Source organism: Salvelinus sp. IW2-2015, linkage group LG31 (genome assembly GCF_002910315.2).
Source record: "Salvelinus sp. IW2-2015 linkage group LG31, ASM291031v2, whole genome shotgun sequence".
Classification (NCBI taxonomy): Eukaryota; Metazoa; Chordata; class Actinopteri; order Salmoniformes; family Salmonidae; genus Salvelinus; species Salvelinus sp. IW2-2015.
This window is the reverse complement of record NC_036870.1, coordinates 20,780,906-20,798,208: the sequence shown is the minus strand read 5'-3', so window position 1 is coordinate 20,798,208 and position 17,303 is coordinate 20,780,906. Positions and strand designations below refer to the sequence as shown.

General features: G+C 47.5%; 1 protein-coding gene across 1 annotated transcript; it reads left to right on the top strand.

Moving 5' to 3' along the window:
• The first annotated feature begins 810 nt into the window (after positions 1 to 810).
• ubp1 (upstream binding protein 1) lies at positions 811 to 17,302 on the top strand. The gene is made up of 16 exons (XM_023975749.3): positions 811 to 975; positions 1,405 to 1,620; positions 3,824 to 3,981; positions 4,161 to 4,237; positions 4,355 to 4,460; positions 4,572 to 4,678; positions 4,771 to 4,923; positions 5,259 to 5,369; positions 5,562 to 5,669; positions 9,589 to 9,692; positions 9,770 to 9,824; positions 9,982 to 10,075; positions 12,226 to 12,316; positions 12,585 to 12,703; positions 13,270 to 13,378; positions 17,281 to 17,302. Exons 1-16 carry the CDS (start codon positions 887 to 889, stop codon positions 17,300 to 17,302), a joined length of 1,719 nt encoding a protein of 572 aa, XP_023831517.1. The 5' UTR covers positions 811 to 886.
• Position 17,303: the final 1 nt, after the last annotated feature.

Genomic DNA, 17,303 nt, shown 5'->3' with positions numbered 1-17,303 from the left:
GTGGGTAGTCCTGCTATTGCAGGAGTGAAGATTCATGACGGATTTATGTTCTTTATAAATGCACACTGACCTCTTACAGCATGAAATCCAGACACAGGGTTAGTGGTTAACATGTGTGTCCTAAAGAGCCTCTGTGTCCCCATCCCAAATATCTCTAACTACAATCACTCCCACTAAATATATCTGAATTCACTTCTGTTGGCCTTGGTCCAACACCGCATCTATCCATTCCTCTCTTTTCTATAATAGGAACACAATGTTCTCTGGGAGCAGAGGGGTGTGAACATGCTAGCCTGTAGTAGCTGACTATTTTCACTGATTTATGATGTCTCGGTTGAATTATGCATTTGTGTATTATGATTATGTCAATGTATGTGATGGGTTGCCTGTGCCTGCTATGAACTGGTCACATCGGTGTTATAACGTCGATGGGTTGACGAAAGCTCCGAGGGAGCCCATTGGCTGAGCTGGGTGCGCTTGGCACCAGAGCGGCTCTCTGATTGGCCCAGAGACCCTGTGGCATCTACTGCGGCTGGAAGTTTTTTTTTTGGTTTTGTGAGGGCATAGTCTGTTGAGAAGCCATGTTTATGCTTGCTGCTTTTGTGACAACTGCCACTCTTCTGATGTTTAAAGACTCTTATTTAACCGGCCGGGAACTGTAGCCCTGGTCACACAAGTCCGCGATGAAAAAAGGAGAGAGGTTTCGGAGTGCACAGGAAGCGCTGGCTGCGACCTTCGCATAGGAGGATTCCAAACATCCGTGAATCAAAAGCAAGTGAAGTTTGCTAATGCTACTAGCCTGTAAATGCTAGCTAGTTAATTCAGACGGACATTGCGTGTGAATGCGGTGTGTGGACTGTCAACAACATCCCCCTGCAATTACGTAATGTTGCTAGCTAGGTGGCTAGCTATGGCTGGGTTTGGGATGTTACGGTGTGCCATGTCGCCGGCGAAATTGACTTTCGAGGACCGCAAGTGAGCTAACTAGCGCTAGCTGGGTAGCTAGCGTTAGTGGTGCAGGGTTTCGCTAGCAAACGGTTATTTAGCATGCTGCTGGTAATCAACCCAACGTAATTGTTGTGGATTCTGTTAACTAGCTAGCTAACGTATGTCTGTTAACTTTACCTAGCTAGTTAGTCTGTTTGTTGTCTTCACATCAGTCCAGATTTCTACTTTAACTTGCCAGCCATATTGTAACCAATTATGGCGATATATCACCCGGCTAGTGGAGCGCTATCAATACACTGTTATTCGATCTTCAGTTAGCTACCTACAGTAGTTATCTAACAGCAGCTAACTAGCCATCTTCTTAGCCAACCACCAGTAGCTAGCAGTTAGCCAGTAGTAGCAAACACAACTATCTAACTAGCTACCTTGGTTAACTTTCTCTTAAATCTTCTTTAGTCCACCAGCAGCGGTTTATTCTCCCGCTAGCTGCGGTCCCTTCCCCGGAGGCAATCTGGCGGCCCTTCGGCTAGAGGCGGAGGAGAAGGAGCTGGGGGCCATGGCCTGGGTGCTGAAGATGGACGATGCCACTATCGAGTCAGGGCTGGTACACGACTTCGATGCCAGTCTGTCGGGCATCGGGCAGGAGCTGGGGGCTGGCGCATACAGTATGAGGTTAGAGAGACCGTTTGGTATACAATATAGATATATCAGTGTGTCTGGACATGGGATGGAAGCTACAAACTGTTCCCACTATGTCTCCTAAACCCTGGGATTTACCCAATATGGAGGAATGACATTTTGTGTGTGTTGTATCCCATCCCCTCTGTGTGGTATGTGCGTGTTGGTCTTTGTTTTGGAGTGTGTTGGGATGGAGGGGGCCGTCACAGCAGGTTGCCATGGAGGACAGAGGGCTTAAATACCCTACTAGACACAAAGAGGGAGGAGGGGGAGGGGGGTGTAGAGTGGACAGCGGCAGAATGTAGGGAACATAAACCCTAAGCACAGGGAGGGAGGGGGATAAGCTCTCCCCCACCACCTCTCTCTGGGTGGCTGTGGCACCTCTTGGAGTGATGACAACATGGTGTAACTGGGGTTACTATTGCAGCAATGAGCTGGGATGCTCAGGGGAGTTTGTAACTGTACCAGTCAGATCATCCACAATGGAACAGTCAGGAAAAGACACACACACACCTTCAGTGTCACACACACACACAGTTATGAAACACCACCCTCACAGTACCGCAACAGCCCTATGTGTGCATGTGTGTTTTCCCCACAGATGTTTTTGTGAAGTAGGTTGTGTTTCTGTGAGAAAGAGTTCCAGGACTGTCAGCTGTCTTATCATGGTCCTCCCTGTGTGTGTCTCACATGTTTAGAGAGCAGCTGTGGTGCTCAGTAGGAACAGAATGTCTGTTTGTCAGTGGAGCCGGCTCCTCGTGTGTCAGGAAGCAGATGCAGTTTCCTTGGCAGCAATGCTGAGTGGGGAAGCGGCTTTGCAACTGGCATGCCATGCAGGAGGCATCGGAGTTGGGTTAGGGTGGGACAGGGAGAATACAGTACACTGTCTGCAGTAGTTGTTTATGAGGGCTGTTCCAGAGTTTGAATTATACCATGACATTCAGGGGGTCTCTATTTTTTTTTATGTGGGACCTTGTTTGTGTGGACGTGCTTGCGTATGCAATAAACAGTAAATACATGTCGTTTACCGGTAAAAAAACATCCTACCTTTTTAATTTGGCATGAACACAGCCATTTATGATGTTTTCATCTTATTGTCAAACAAATCTCTTCAAAAAAATGGCCTCCCTGCGCATGTTCGTCCACTCAAATAATTCCAGCATCCAAACTGTGCACATGCACCATTTGATTAATGGAACGAAACATCTGTTACAAATCACAAGTATAATGACATTTGCCGATTGTCATTGGGTCTACACTCTTGTAACCTTAATTTATTGGTGCCTTACTGACAATCAAACCTTTTTTTTGTAGAAAGAAAAGTTGGGACACATGAAATTCCAACTTGTAGCTCAGTTGGTAGTGCATGGTACCTCTAACCCCAGGGTTGTGGGTTTGATTCCCGCAGGGAACCAGTATGAAAAAAGTATGAAAATATATGAACTCACTACTGTAAGTTGCACTGGATAAGAGTGTCTGCTAAATGACAGAAATGTAACATTAAATACGGGACCTTCGCGGGATGACAAGTGCACCCACCCACGTGGATTGTTTTGTTTAAACCATGTCATGGCAGTGGACTTGTTTGTTTAATTTGGAATAATCTTTTTATTTTAAGATATACCACTCTAGCAGACTAATTCACACTATGGTCTGTTCCAATAGTTCAAGGATTCCTTCCTCTCCCTTCATTGCCTATTTTCTTTCACTGATCTGACATCACTGGATTGATGGAAGCTATTTAGTGAAAAATGTTCACCTATCCAATCTTGTCAGATTATTAGTTTTTACTTCAAGGTAGAGGAGGTCTTCTACAGCTTGACTTGACCTAAGAGCATTATGTGGACTTTAAATTCAGACTGCCAACTCCCCCCACATTTTCAAAGTGAACTTAATTAACCTGAGCTGTTCCAGGGACCATGAACACATTTCTTGGCATATAGAAGAGACTTTGGTTACCCGGGCACACACACACTTCTGCCTGGCGCTAGGATCTGTTAGGGTGAGCTGGGGACAGGCTGTCTGTCTGGAGCTGGTGCCAAGTGGATGTGTGCAGGTTGTCAGACTGGCTCGTGTGTTGTAAAACAGAAAAGTATTTTCCAGTGGGACACTTCAAACTGTTGCTGTTTCAACAGGGCTACTTAGTCTTACTTACCCTAACTATTCTCTCTCCCACCATCTCTCTTTGTCTCTCCAGTGATGTGCTGGCCCTGCCAATCTTTAAACAGGAGGACTCCAGTCTTCCTTCAGACTGTGAGAGCAGCAGTCTCAACCCTCCCTTCCAGTACGTTCTCTGTGCTGCCACCTCCCCTGCTGTCAAACTACACGATGAGACGCTCACCTACTTGAACCAAGGTGACTTACTCACTCACTCCTGTCATGGGAAACTACCTTAACTATGCTGTAAACAAACCCACACTCACATGGTAATGCTTAATAGCTCTCCACCAATAGCAAGAATGGATGTTGTCTGTTTTCAAACAGCAGAGATACACAATCACTCAAACCTCATCTTAACCCCCTCTGTGTCTCAGGCCAGTCTTATGAGATCCGTATGCTGGACAACCGAAAGCTGGCAGAGTTACCAGAGATTAACAACAAGAGTGTCAAGGTCAGAAATTTTAAGATTGCAGCTTTTTTGTGTGCGTGGTTTCTTTGTCGTTGTGTTATGATTGTTGCGGTCGTTGTGTGGGTGGTGTTTCATAACTGTGTGTGTGTGTGTGTGTAGAGCATCGTTAGGGTGGTGTTTCATGACAGAAGACTCCAGTACACAGAGCACCAGCAACTGGAGGGGTGGAAATGGAATCGCCCTGGAGACCGTCTCCTAGATATTGGTAAGAACACTTAAGTGTGTGTGTAGCAGTCAGTACATGTGATGCCTTAAGGGGGGGGGGTGTTTGTTTTTCGTTCTGTATGTAATACTAATTTGTAGTGTGTGTGTGTAGACATCCCTCTGTCAGTGGGTATTGTGGAGGCGAAGGCCAACCCCGCTCAGCTCAACGCTGCCGAATTCCTCTGGGACCTCAACAAGAGAGCCTCCGTGTTTGTGCAGGTAACACACCAATCCACACACACACATACACACACTTCCCTGTAGTCACATTGACTCTCCTCTGTCTCTCTTCTCTCCATCTTTGTGTGTAGGTTCACTGCATCAGTACAGAGTTCACCCCTAGGAAGCATGGAGGAGAGAAGGGAGTTCCCTTCAGGATCCAGCTGGACACTTTCAGACAGGGAGACAACGGAGAGTACACCGAACACCTCCACTCTGCCTCCTGCCAAATCAAAGTCTTCAAGGTACCCACACACAGGGCGGCAGGTAGCCTAGTGGTTAGAGCGTTGGGCCAGTAACCCAAAAGGTTGCTAGATCGAATCCCCGAGCTGACAAGGTAAAAATCTGTCATTCTGCAGTTAACAGTTAACCCACTTGTTCGTAGGCTGTCATTGTAAATAAGAATTTGTTCTTAATTGACTTGCCTAGTTAAATAAAACACACACACACACATTCTCTGAACAGTCAATCACACTTACACACTTTGACATACTAAGTCAGATGACAAGCCTGCACCGGATTTAACATTCTGCATTCCCTCTTTCTCTCTCTCTCTCTCTCTTTCTCCCCCCCCCCCCAGCCAAAGGGGGCAGACAGGAAACAGAAGACTGACAGAGAGAAGATGGAGAAACGAACGTCTCAGGAAAAGGAGAAGTACCAGCCCTCCTACGACACAACCATACTATCAGAGGTTAGTCAGTCTGGGGGTTTGAATGGCATTTAATTAGGACTGGAAAACTAGAAGGCACTTAAACAGAGTTTGCATGTATTGGAAGTGTCACTTACAGGTATTAGTAGGCAAGTTTTATATTTGTTTTGTTTGCAGTCAGATTGTGAGTGTTCATGTTTGTGTGAAACTTAGTGTGTGTGTGTGTTTGTGTAGATGAGGCTGGAGCCCATCATAGAGGAGGCAGGAGACTATGAGCTGAAGAAGTCCAGCAAGCGGACGCTGCCGGCTGATTGTGGGGACTCGCTGGCCAAGAGAGGCACTGTAAGTGTCCTATATATTATACAGTAAATTAGGGAAGTATTCAGACTCCCTCCATTTTTCCACATTTTGTTATGTTACAGCCTTAGTCTAAAATTGATTCAATTGCCCCCCCCCCCCCCAATCTACACCCAATACCCCATAATGACAAAGCAAAAACAGTTTTTTTAGAGATGTTTGCAAATGTATTAAACAAAATTAAAACTGCTTATCAGAGCAAAAACCAAGCCATGAGGTCGAAGGAATTGTCCATAGATCACTGAGACAGGATTATGTCAAGTCACAGATCTGGGGAAGGGTACCAAAACATTACTGCAGCATTGAAGATCCCTAAGAGCGCAGTGGCCTCCATCATTCTTAAATAACAGAAGTTTGGAACCACCAAGACTCCTCCTTGAGCTGGTCGCCCAGCCAAACTGTGCAATCGGGGGATTAGGGCCTTGGTCAGGGAGGTGTCCAAGAACCCGATGGTCACTCTGACAGAGTTCCTCTGTGGAGATGGGAGAACCTTCCAGAAGGACAACCATCTCTGCAGAACTCCACCATTTTCAGGCCTTTATGGTAGAGTGGCCAGACGGAAGCCACTCCTCAGTAAAAGTCACATGACAGCCCACTTGGAGTTTGCCAAAAGGCACCTGAAAGACTCTGACCACGAGAAACAAGATTCTCTGGTCTGATGAAACCAAGATTGAACTCTTCCACCTGAATGCCAAGCGTTCCGTCTCAAGGAAACTTGGTACCCTCCCTACGGTGAAGCATGGTGGTGGCAGCATCATGCTGTGGAGATGTTTTTCAGTGGCATAGACTGGGAGACAAGTCATGATTGAGGGAAAGATGAACGAAGCAAAGTACAGAGAGATCCTTGATGAAAACCTGCTCCAGAGTGCGCATGACCTCAGACTGGGGCGAAGGTTCACCTTTCAACTGGACAACGACACTAAGCACACAGCCAAGACAACACAGGAGTGGCTTCGGTACAAGTCTCTGAATGTCCTTGAGTGGCCCAGCCAGAGCCCGGACTTGACCCGATCGAACATCTCTGGAGAGACTTGAAATTATCAGTGCAGCGACGCTCCCCATCCAACCTGACAGAGCTTGAGAGGATCTGCAGAGAAGAATGGGAGAAACTCCCCAAATACAGGTGTGCCAAGCTTGTACCCAAGAATACTCAAGGCTGTACTCGCTGCCAAAGGCACTTAAACAAAGTACTGAATAAAGGGGCTGATCTTATGTAAATGTGATATTTCCTTAATTTTTTTTATTTCTATATATAAACGTGCAAACATTTCTATAAACCTGTTTTTGCTTTGTCATTATGGGGTATTGTGTGTAGATTGATGAGGGGGAAAAACTTTTTAATCCATTTTAGAATAAGGCTGTAACGTAACAAAATTTGGAAAAAGTAAAGGGGTCTGAAAACCTTCCAAATGCACTGTATATCCTATCCTTGACTTATTCCACACTTTGTTGGTACAGCCTGAATTCAAAATCTACACACAATATCGCATAATGACAAAACGAAAACATGTTTTTGGATTAAAAAAAAAATGTATTAAGTTAAATACAAAAATATCTAATTTACCAAAGTATTCACACCACTGAGTCAATACATGTTATAATCACCTTTGGCAGCGTTTACAGCTGTGAGTCTCTGGGTAAGTCTCAAAGAGCTTTGCACACCTGGATTGTACAATATTGTCACATTTATTCTTTAAAAAATTCTTCAAGCTCTGTCAAATGTGTTGTTGATCATTGCTAGACAGCCATTTTCAAGTCTTGCGATGGATTTTCAAGCTGATTTAAGTTAATTGTAACTAGGACACTCGGGAACATTCAATGTTGTCTTGGTAAGCAACTCCAGTGTATATTTGGCCTTGTTTTAGGTTATTGTCCTACTGAAAGATGAATTTGTCTCCCACTGTCTGTTGGAAAGCAGGCTGAACCAGGTTTTCCTCTACGATTTTGCCTGTGCTTAGCTCTATTCCATTTCTTTTTATCAACAAAAAAAACTTCCTAGACCTTGCCAAGCATACCCATAACCTGATGCAGATGCCAAGCACACCCATAACCCGATGCAGATGCCAAGCATACCCATAACCGCGATGCAGATGCCAAGCATACCCATAACCCGATGCAGATGCCAAGCATACCCATAACCCGATGCAGATGCCAAGCAATACCATAACCCGATGCAGATGCCAAGCATACCCATAACCCGATGCAGATGCCAAGCAAACCCATAACCCGATGCAGAGCCAAGCACACCCATACAACCGATGCAGATGCCAAGCACACCCATACCCGATGCAGATGCCAAGCACACCCATAACCCGATGCAGATGCCAAGCACACCATAACCCGATGCAGATGCCAAGCACACCCATAACCCGATGCAGATGCCAAGCACACCCCATAACCCGATGCAGATGCCAAGCACACCCATAACCCGATGCAGATGCCAAGCACACCCAAACCCGATGCAAGATGCCAAGCCCATAACCCGATGCAGATGCCAAGCACACCCATAACCCGATGCAGATGCCAAGCACACCCATAACCCGATGCAGATGCCAAGCACACCCATAACCCGATGCAAGACCAAGCAACCATACACGATGCAGTGCCAAGCACACCCTAACCCGATGCAGATGCCAAGCAACACCCATAACCCGATGCAGAGCCAAGCAACCCATAACCCGATGCAGATGCCAAGCATACCATAAACCCGATGCAGATGCCAAGCATACCCATAACCCGATGCAGATGCCAAGCATACCCATAACCCGATGCAGATGCCAAGCATACCATAACCCGATGCACGATGCCAAGCATACCCATAACCCGATGCAGCCGCCAAGCATACCCATAACCCGATGCAGCCGCCAAGCATACCCATAACCCGATGCAGCCGCCTCTGTGCTTGAAAATATGAAGATTGGTGCTCAGTGTTGTGTTGGATTTGCCCCAAACATAACACTTTGTATTCAGGACATTAAGTTAATTTCTATGCCACATTTTTTTTTGTTTTACTTTAGTCCCTTATTGCAAACAGGATGCATACTTTGGAATATTTTATTCTGTACAGGCTTCCTTCTTTTCACTTTGTAGTTACTCCACAATACTATCCTAAATGACAATGTTGTAGATCCATCCTCAGGTTTCTCCTATCACAGCCATTACACTCTGTTTTAAAGTCACCATTGGCCACATGGTGAAATCCCTTAGCGGTTCCTTCTTCTCTGTCAAATGAGTTAGGAAGGACGTCTGTATCTTTGTAGTGACTGGGTGTATTGATACACCATCCAAAGTGTAATTAAAAACTTCAACATTTTCAAAGGGATATTCAATGTCTGTTTATTTTTTCCCATCTACCATTAGATGGCCTTTGCGAGGCATTGGAAAACCTCCCTGGTCTTTGTGGTTGAATCTGTGTTTGAAATTCACTGCTCGACTGAGGGACCTTACAGATAATTGTATGTGTGGGGTACAGAGATGAGGTAGATATGTTAAACACTATTGTACACATTGTGACTAGTTAAACAAAAGTTTACTCCCTAACTTATTTAGGCTTGCCATAACAAAGGAGTTGAATACTTATTGACTCAAGACATTTCAGCTTTTTTTTTTTATTAATTTTTTTGAAAAACATCATTCCACTTTGACATTATGGGGTATTGTGTGCAGGCCAGTGATACAAAATCTCAATTTGATCAATTTTAAATTCAGACTGTAATATAACAAAATGTGAGAGAAGTCTAGGTGTGTGAATAATTTCTGAAGGCACTATATATTATATAAACATCCTCCACTCCTGTCAAGGCAGTGAATATAATATGTGGAGTGAGTTGATGCTTGGTAATTGGTGACGGTAATGCTCAGTAGTATTATGGCAGTGTGTTGTCTCTCTCTCCTCTCTGGTCAGTGTTCTCCGTGGCCTGATGCCTACATCAGCTCTCCACAGACAGCTGGCCCCTCTTTCTCCTCTACACCGCTCTCCACATACACTGCCTCCTCTGTACCTGACAGGTAGGCCCGTGTGTGAGAGTGAGAAAATTCTGTGTGGACATAGTGAGATAATGCTGACTGTGACTGTTGTATTCCAGTGGCCCCTCGTCGCCCAATCACCAGACAGACCCTGTCAGCCAAGTCGTCACAGAGGTTAGTATACATCACACACACACACACGGACGTGTCTCAAATCCTGTAAAAACTTCTCATTTAACAAAAGCCTCCAGTTTAGGTTGTATTTATGTTGAAATTCATTGTTAACCCCCCCAACACACCCTCTTCTCTTTATCTATATCCCTCTCTCCAGCAGCTCAGTCCTACGGCTACCATCAAGGAGGCTCAGAAGTGGCTTGTCAAGAACCGCTTCAACACATATGCACGACTCTTCTCCCACTTCTCAGGTACACACACACACTTCGCATTGTGTAGGTTATTTTGTAGGCGTTATTAAAGTCAACCTTTTGTAATGTCATCCAGAGATGGCGCTCCTAGTGGCCGGGGACTTTAATGCAGGGAAACTTAAATCAGTTTTACCTCATTTCTAATAGCATGTTAAATGTGCAACCAGAGGGAAAACAACTCTAGACCACCTTTACTCCACACACAGAGACACGTACAAAGCTCTCCCTCACCCTCCATTTGGCAAATCTGACCATAATTCTATCCTCCTGATTCCTGCTTACCAGCAAAAATGAAAGCAGGAAGCACCAGTGACTCGATCAATAAAAAAGTGGTCAGATGCAGCAGATGCTAAGCTACAGGACTGTTTTGTTAGCACAGACTGGAATATGTTCCGGGATTCTTCCGATGGCTTTGAGGAGTACCCCACATCAGTCACTGGCTTTATCAATAAGTGCATCGAGGACGTCGTCCCCACACTGACCGTACGTACATAACCCAACATCCGCACTGAGCTAAAGGGTAGAGCTGCCGCTTTCAAGGAGCGGGACTCTAACCTGGAAGCTTATAAGAAATCCTGTTATGCCCTCCGACGAACCATCAAACAGGCAATGCATCAATACGGGACTAAGATCGAATCGTACTACACCGGCTCCAACGCTCGTCGGATGTGGCAGGGCTTGCAAACTATTACAGACTACAAAGGGAAGCACAGCCACGAGCTGCCCATTGACATGAGGCTACCAGACGACCTCAACAACTTCTATGCTCGCTTCGAAGCAAGTAACACTGAAACATGCAATGAGATCATCAGCTGTTCCGGATGACTGTGTGATCACGCTCTCCGCAGCCGACGTGAGTAAGACCTTTAAACAGGTCAACATTCAGAAGGCCACAGGGTCAGACGGATTACCAGGACGTGTACTGCGAGCATGCGCTGACCAACTGGCAAGTGTCTTCACTGACATTTTCAACCTCTCCTTGTCTGTAATACCAACATGTTTCAAGCAGACCACCATATTCCCTGTGCCCAAGAACACTAAGGTAACCTGCCTAAATGACTACCGACCTGTAGAACTCACGTCTGTAGCCATGAAATGCTTTGAAAGGCTGGTTATGGCTCACATCAACACCATTATCCCAGAAACGCTAGACCCACTCCAATTTGCATACCGCCCCAACAGATCCACAGATGATGCAATCTCTATTGCACTCTACACTGCCTTTTCCCACACGGACAAAAGGAACACTTATGTGAGAATGTTATTCACTGAATACAGCTCAGCGTTCAACACCATAGTGTTCAACACCCTCCAACTGGATCCTGGACTTCCTGACGGGCTACCCCCAGGTGGTAAGGGTAGGTAAGCACACCCCCATTCTCATCGACGGGGCTGTAGTGGAGCAGGTTGAGAGCTTCAAGTTCCTTGATGTCCACATCACTAACGTGGTCCAAGCACACCAAGACAGTCGTGAAGAGGGCACGACAAAACCTATTCCCCCTTAGGAGACTGAAAAGATTTGTCATGGGTCCTGAGATCCTCAAAAGGTTTTACAGCTGCATCATCGAGAGCATCCTGACGGATTGCATCACTGCCTGGTATGGCAACTGCTCGGCCTCCGACCGCAAGGCACTACAGAGGGTAGTGCGTACGGCCCAGTACATCACTGGGGCCAAGCTTCCTGCTATCCAGGACCTCTATACCAGGCGGTGTCAGAGGAAGGCCCTAAAAATTGTCAGACTCCAGCCACCCTAGTCATAGACTGTTCTCTCTGCTACAGCACGGTAAGCAGTACCGGAGCGCAAAGTCTAGGTCCAAGAGGCTTCTCAACAGCTTCTACCCCCAAGCCATAAGACTCCCAGACTATTTGCACCCCCCCCCCCCCCCCCCACGCTGCTGCTACTTTCTGTTATCTATGCATAGCCACCGGTGCCCCACACATTGACTCTGTACCGGTACCCCCTGTATATAGCCCCTCTATTGTTATTTACTGCTGCTCTTTAAATATTTGTTATTCTTATCTCTTACTTTTTTGGGGGTCTTTTCTTAAAACTGCACTGTTAAGTGCTTTCAAGTAAGCATTTCACAGTAAGGTCTACACCCATTGATTTTTGGCGCATGTGACAAATAAAATGTGATTTGATGTGTAGGTTGTGACTTAATGAAGTTGACCCGGGATGACCTGGTTCAGATCTGTGGAGCTGCTGATGGAATCAGACTCTTCTACACACTCAGATCCAGGTGAGTGGGTGGGTTAGTGAGGGAGTGGGTGGGKGAGGGAGGGRGGGGGGGGGGGGGGGGGGTGAAATGTGATTCGGAACATGAATAATCGTATTTGCCTTGGGAAAATGTATGTGAAAAATGCCTTTTCACCCACTCTGGGCAGAGTGTTTGATACCTGGCAGAGTGGGTGAACACCCTAGAGAGGGTTGAGACAGGTTATGTGAATGTGTGCATCTCTGATTTATATTCCTGTTTATCTGTGTATAACGTGTATGTATCCTTGCAGGTCGGTGCGTCCCAGGTTGACCATCTATGTGTGTCAGGAGTGTGACGTGGAGAGCCCCCTGCTGGAGAGACGCTGCGACAGCGAGAACGGAGAGCACAGTGACTCACCTAACTTATATGGTAGGTGTGTCTCACAGGCAGGCGGTGGCACCTTAATTGGGGAGGACAGGCTCATAGTAATGGCTGGAACGGAATCGATGGTATGGAACACATCAAGCACATGGTTTCCATGCACTCCGTTCTAGATATTGTTATAAGCTGTCCGCTCCTCAGCAGACTCCTGTGGTCTCTTTGTACTTTTGATCTCGTGGATGGTCAGTCAGATATTTACCAACTCTGGCGAGGTGACTGCTTTCTTATTGTTTGAACTACAGAGTGCACCTTTTAAAGATACGGTATATAGTCCCTCAAAAAGGGGAAATAACCAGAAATGTTGCTGGGAAAAAGAAATGAACTAAAGCTGAAATAAATATTCTTGTTCATGTGTGCTTTCCTCTTTTTCATAAAGAATTACAATAGGAGTTTGGCATTATACCACCACAATTGTTTACCTACGGATAAAGCGACTTTTTCTGTGAGGACTAATTTGTAATATACTGTACACACCTCTGTGTGTCTATTTATAGAAGCATCAGTGTGCCTGTGTGTTTTAATGGGGGTGTGTGTTTTAATGGGTGTGTGTGCAGTGTACCATGCTCTATACCTGGAGGAGCTGACGGCTGCTGAGTTGATCAGGAAGATGGCGTGTGTGTGTAGTGTTCCACTGGGACAGATCAACCAGGCAAAAAAGAGAGAGTCAGCAGTGTGTGTGTGTGTGTGTGTGTACCTGGTCACTCAGCAGTGTGTGTGTGTGTACCTGGTCACTCAGCAGTGTGTGTGTCCTGGTCATCAGCAGTGTGTGTGTGTACTGGTCACTCAGCAGTGTTGTGTGTACCTGGTCACTCAGCAGTGTGTGTGTGTACCTGGTCATCAGCAGTGTGTGTGTGTACCTGGTCACTCAGCAGTGTGTGTGTGTACTGGTCATCAGCATGTGTGTGTGTGTACCTGGTCCTCAGCAGTGTGTGTGTGGTACCTGGTCACTCAGCAGTGTGTGTGTGTGTTGTGTGTACCTGGTCACTCAGCAGTGTGGTGTGTTGTGGCGTGTACCTGGTCACTCAGCAGTGTGTGTGTGTGTGTGTGTACCTGGTCCACTCAGCAGTGTGGTGTGTGTGTGTGTGTGTGCACCTGGTCACTCAGCAGTGTGTGTGTGTGTGTGTGTATCCTGGTCACTCAGCAGTGTGTGTGTTGTGTGTGTACCTGTCACTCAGCAGTGTGTGTGTGTGTGTGACCTGTCCTCAGCAGTGTGTGTGTGTGTGTGGTGTACCTGGTCATCAGCAGTGTGTGTGTGTGTGTTGTACCTGGTCACTCAGCAGTGTGTGTGTGGTGGTGTGTGTACCTGGTACTCAGCAGTGTGTGTGTGTGTGCGTGTACCTGGTCACTCAGCAGTGGTGTGTGTGCTGCTCCTGGTCACTCAGCAGTGTGTGTGTGTGTGTGTGTGTGTGTGTACCTGGTCACTCAGCAGTGTGTGTGTGTGTACCTGGTCACTCAGCAGTGTGTGTGTGTACCTGGTCACTCAGCAGTGTGTGTGTGTGTACCTGGTCACTCAGCAGTGTGTGTGGTGTGTACCTGGTCACTCAGCAGTGTGTGTGTGTGTACCTGGTCACTCAGCAGTGTGTGTGTGTACCTGGTCACTCAGCAGTGTGTGTGTGACCTGGTCACTCAGCAGTGTGTGTGTGTGTGTGTGTGTGTGTGTACCTGGTCACTCAGCATGTGTGTGTGTGTGTGCGTGTACCTGGTCACTCAGAGTGTGTGTGTGTGTGCGTGTACCTGGTCCTCAGCAGTGTGTGTGTGTGTGCGTGTACCTGGTCACTCAGCAGTGTGTGTGTGTGGTGTGTGTGTGTGTGTTACCTGGTCACTCAGCAGTGTGTGTTGGTGACCTGGTCACTCAGCAAGTGTGTGTGTGTGTGTGTGTGTGTGTGTGTACGTGGTCAGCCAGAGTGTGTGTGTGTGTGTTGTGTGTGTACCTGGTCATCAGCAGTGTGTGTGTGTGTTGTACCTGGTCACTCAGCAGGTGTGTGTGTGTGTGTGTAACCTGGTCACTCAGCAGTGTGTGTGTGTGTACCTGGTCACTCAGCAGTGTGTGTGTGTGTGTGTGTGTACCTGGTCACTCAGCAGTGTGTGTGTGTGTGTGCGTGTACCGGTCACTCAGCATGTGTGGTGTGTGTTGTGGGTGTGCGTGTACCTGGTCACTCAGCAGTGTGTGTGTGTGTGTGTGTACCTGTCACTCAGCAGTGTGTGTGTGTACCTGGTCACTCAGCAGTGTTGTGTGTACTGGTCACTCAGCAGTGTGTGTGTGTGTACCTGGTCACTCAGCAGTGTGTGTGTGTGTACCTGGTCACTCAGCAGTGTGTGTGTGTACCTGGTCCACTCAGCAGTGTGTGTGTGCACCTGTCACTCAGCAGTGTGTGTGGTGTGTGTGTGTGTACCTGGTCACTTCTCAGCAGTGTGTGTGTGTGTGTGGTGTGTGTACCTGGTCACTCAGCAGTGTGTGTGTGTGTGGTACCTGGTCACTCAGCAGTGTGTGTGTGTGTGTGTGTGTGTACCTGGTCACTCAGAGTGTGTGTGTGTGTGTGTGGTGTGTACCTGGTCACTCAGCAGTGTGTCTGTGTGTACCTGGTCACTCAGCGTGTGTGTGTGTGTGTACCTGGTCACTCAGCAGTGTGTGTGGTGTACCTGTCACTCAGCAGTGTGTGTGTGTCCTGGTCACTCAGCAGTGTGTGTGTGTGTACCTGGTCACTCAGCCAGTGTGTGTGTGTGTACCTGGTCATCTGCAGCAGTGTGTTGTGGTGTGTACCTGGTCACTCAGCAGTGTGTGTGTGTACCTGGTCACTCAGCAGTGTGGTGTGTGGGTGGTACCTGGTCACTCAGCAGTGTGTGTGTGTGCGGTGTACCTGGTCACTCAGCAGTGTGTGTGTGTGTGCGTGTACCTGGTCACTCAGCCGTGTGTGTGTGTGTGTGTGTACCCTGGTTTTTCATTTCTCAGCAGTGTGTGTGTGTACCTGGTCCTTAGCAGTGTGTGTGTGTACCTGGTCACTGCAGCATGTGTGTGTGTACCTGGTCACTCAGCAGTGTGTGTGTGTGTCCTGGTCACTCAGCAGTGTTGTGTGTGTGTACCTGGTCACTCAGCCAGTGTGTGTGTGTCGGTCATAGCAGTGTGTGTGTGACTGGTCACTCAGCAGTGTGTGTGTGTGTGTGTGTGTGTACCTGGTCACTCAGCAGTGTGTGTGTGGTGTGTTTGTACGCTGGTCACTCGCAGTGTGTTGTGTGTTGTACCTGGTGACTCAGCAGTGTGGTGTGTGTGTGTTGTACCTGGTCACTCAGCAGTGTGTGTTGTGTCGTGTGTGTTGACCTGGTCACTCAGCAGTGTGTGTGTGTACCTGGCTCACTCAGCAGTGTGTGTGTGTACCTGGTCACTCAGCAGTGGTGTGTGTGTACCTGGTCACTCAGCAGTTGGTGTGGTGTGTGTACCTGGTCATCGCAGTGGTGGTGTGTGTACCTGGTCACTCAGCTGTGTGTGTGTGTACCTGGTACTCAGCAGTGTGTGTGTGTGTGTGTACCTGGTCACTCACAGTGTGTGTGTGTGGCGTGTACCTGGTCACTCAGCAGTGTGTGTGTGTGTGCGTGATTACCTGGTCACTCAGCAGTGTGTGTGGTGTGTGCGTGTACCTGTCACTCAGCAGTGTGTGTGTGTGTGTGTTTTACCTGGTCACTCAGCAGTGTGTGTGTGCACCTGGTCACTCAGCAGTGTGTGTGTGTGTGTGTGTGTGTGTGCACCTGGTCACTCACAGTGGTGTGTGTGTGCTGTGTGTATACCTGGTCACTCAGCAGTGTGTGTGTGTGTGTGTGTGTGACCTGTCACTCAGCAGTGTGTGTGTGTAACCTGGTCACTCAGCAGTGTGTGGTGTGTGTGGGGTGTGACCTGGTCACTCAGAGTGTGTGTGTGTGTGTGTGTGGTCGTTACCTGGTACTCAGCAGTGTGTGTGTGTGTGTACCTGGTCACCAGCAGTGTGTGTGTGTGTGTGGTTACCTGGTCACTCAGCAGTGTGTTGTGTGTACCTGCACTCAGCAGTGTGTGTGTGTACCTGGTCACTCAGCAGTGTGTGTGTGTCCTGGTTCAGCAGTGGTGTGTGGTACCTGGTCACTCAGCATGTGTGTGTGTACCTTGGTCACTCAGCAGTGTGTGTGTGTACCTGGTCACTCAGCAGTGTGTGTGTGTGTGTTGTGTGTGTACCTGGTCACTCAGCAGTGTGTGTGTGTTGTGTGTGTGTGTGTGTGTGTACCTGGTCACTCACATGTGTGTGTGGTGTACCTGGTCACTCAGCAGTGTGTGTGTGTGTGTGTGTGGTGTGTGACCTGGTCACTCAGCAGTGTGTGTGTGTGTGTGTTGTGTGTGTGTGTGTGACCTGGTCCACTCAGCAGTGTGTGTGTGTGTGTGTGTGTGTGTGTGTACCTGGTCACTCAGCAGTGTGTGTGTGTGTGTGTGTGTGTGTGTACCTGGTCACTCAGCAGTGTGTGTGTGTGTGTTGTGTACCTGGTCACTCAGGCAGTATGTGTGTATGTTACCTGGTCACTCAGGCAGTATGTGTACCTGTCCTCAGATGGGTCCTGTCATGTCGGTAGA

Coding starts and splice junctions, on each gene's coding strand:
- ubp1 (XM_023975749.3), top strand. CDS start 887: ATGTTGCTAGCTAGGTGGCTAGCTATGGCTGGGTTTGGGATGTTACGG. Junction 9,825..9,981: donor TCAGCCAAGTCGTCACAGAG/GTTAGTATACAT, acceptor CCCTCTCTCCAG/CAGCTCAGTCCTACGGCTAC. Junction 12,704..13,269: donor TGACTCACCTAACTTATATG/GTAGGTGTGTCT, acceptor GTGTGTGTGCAG/TGTACCATGCTCTATACCTG.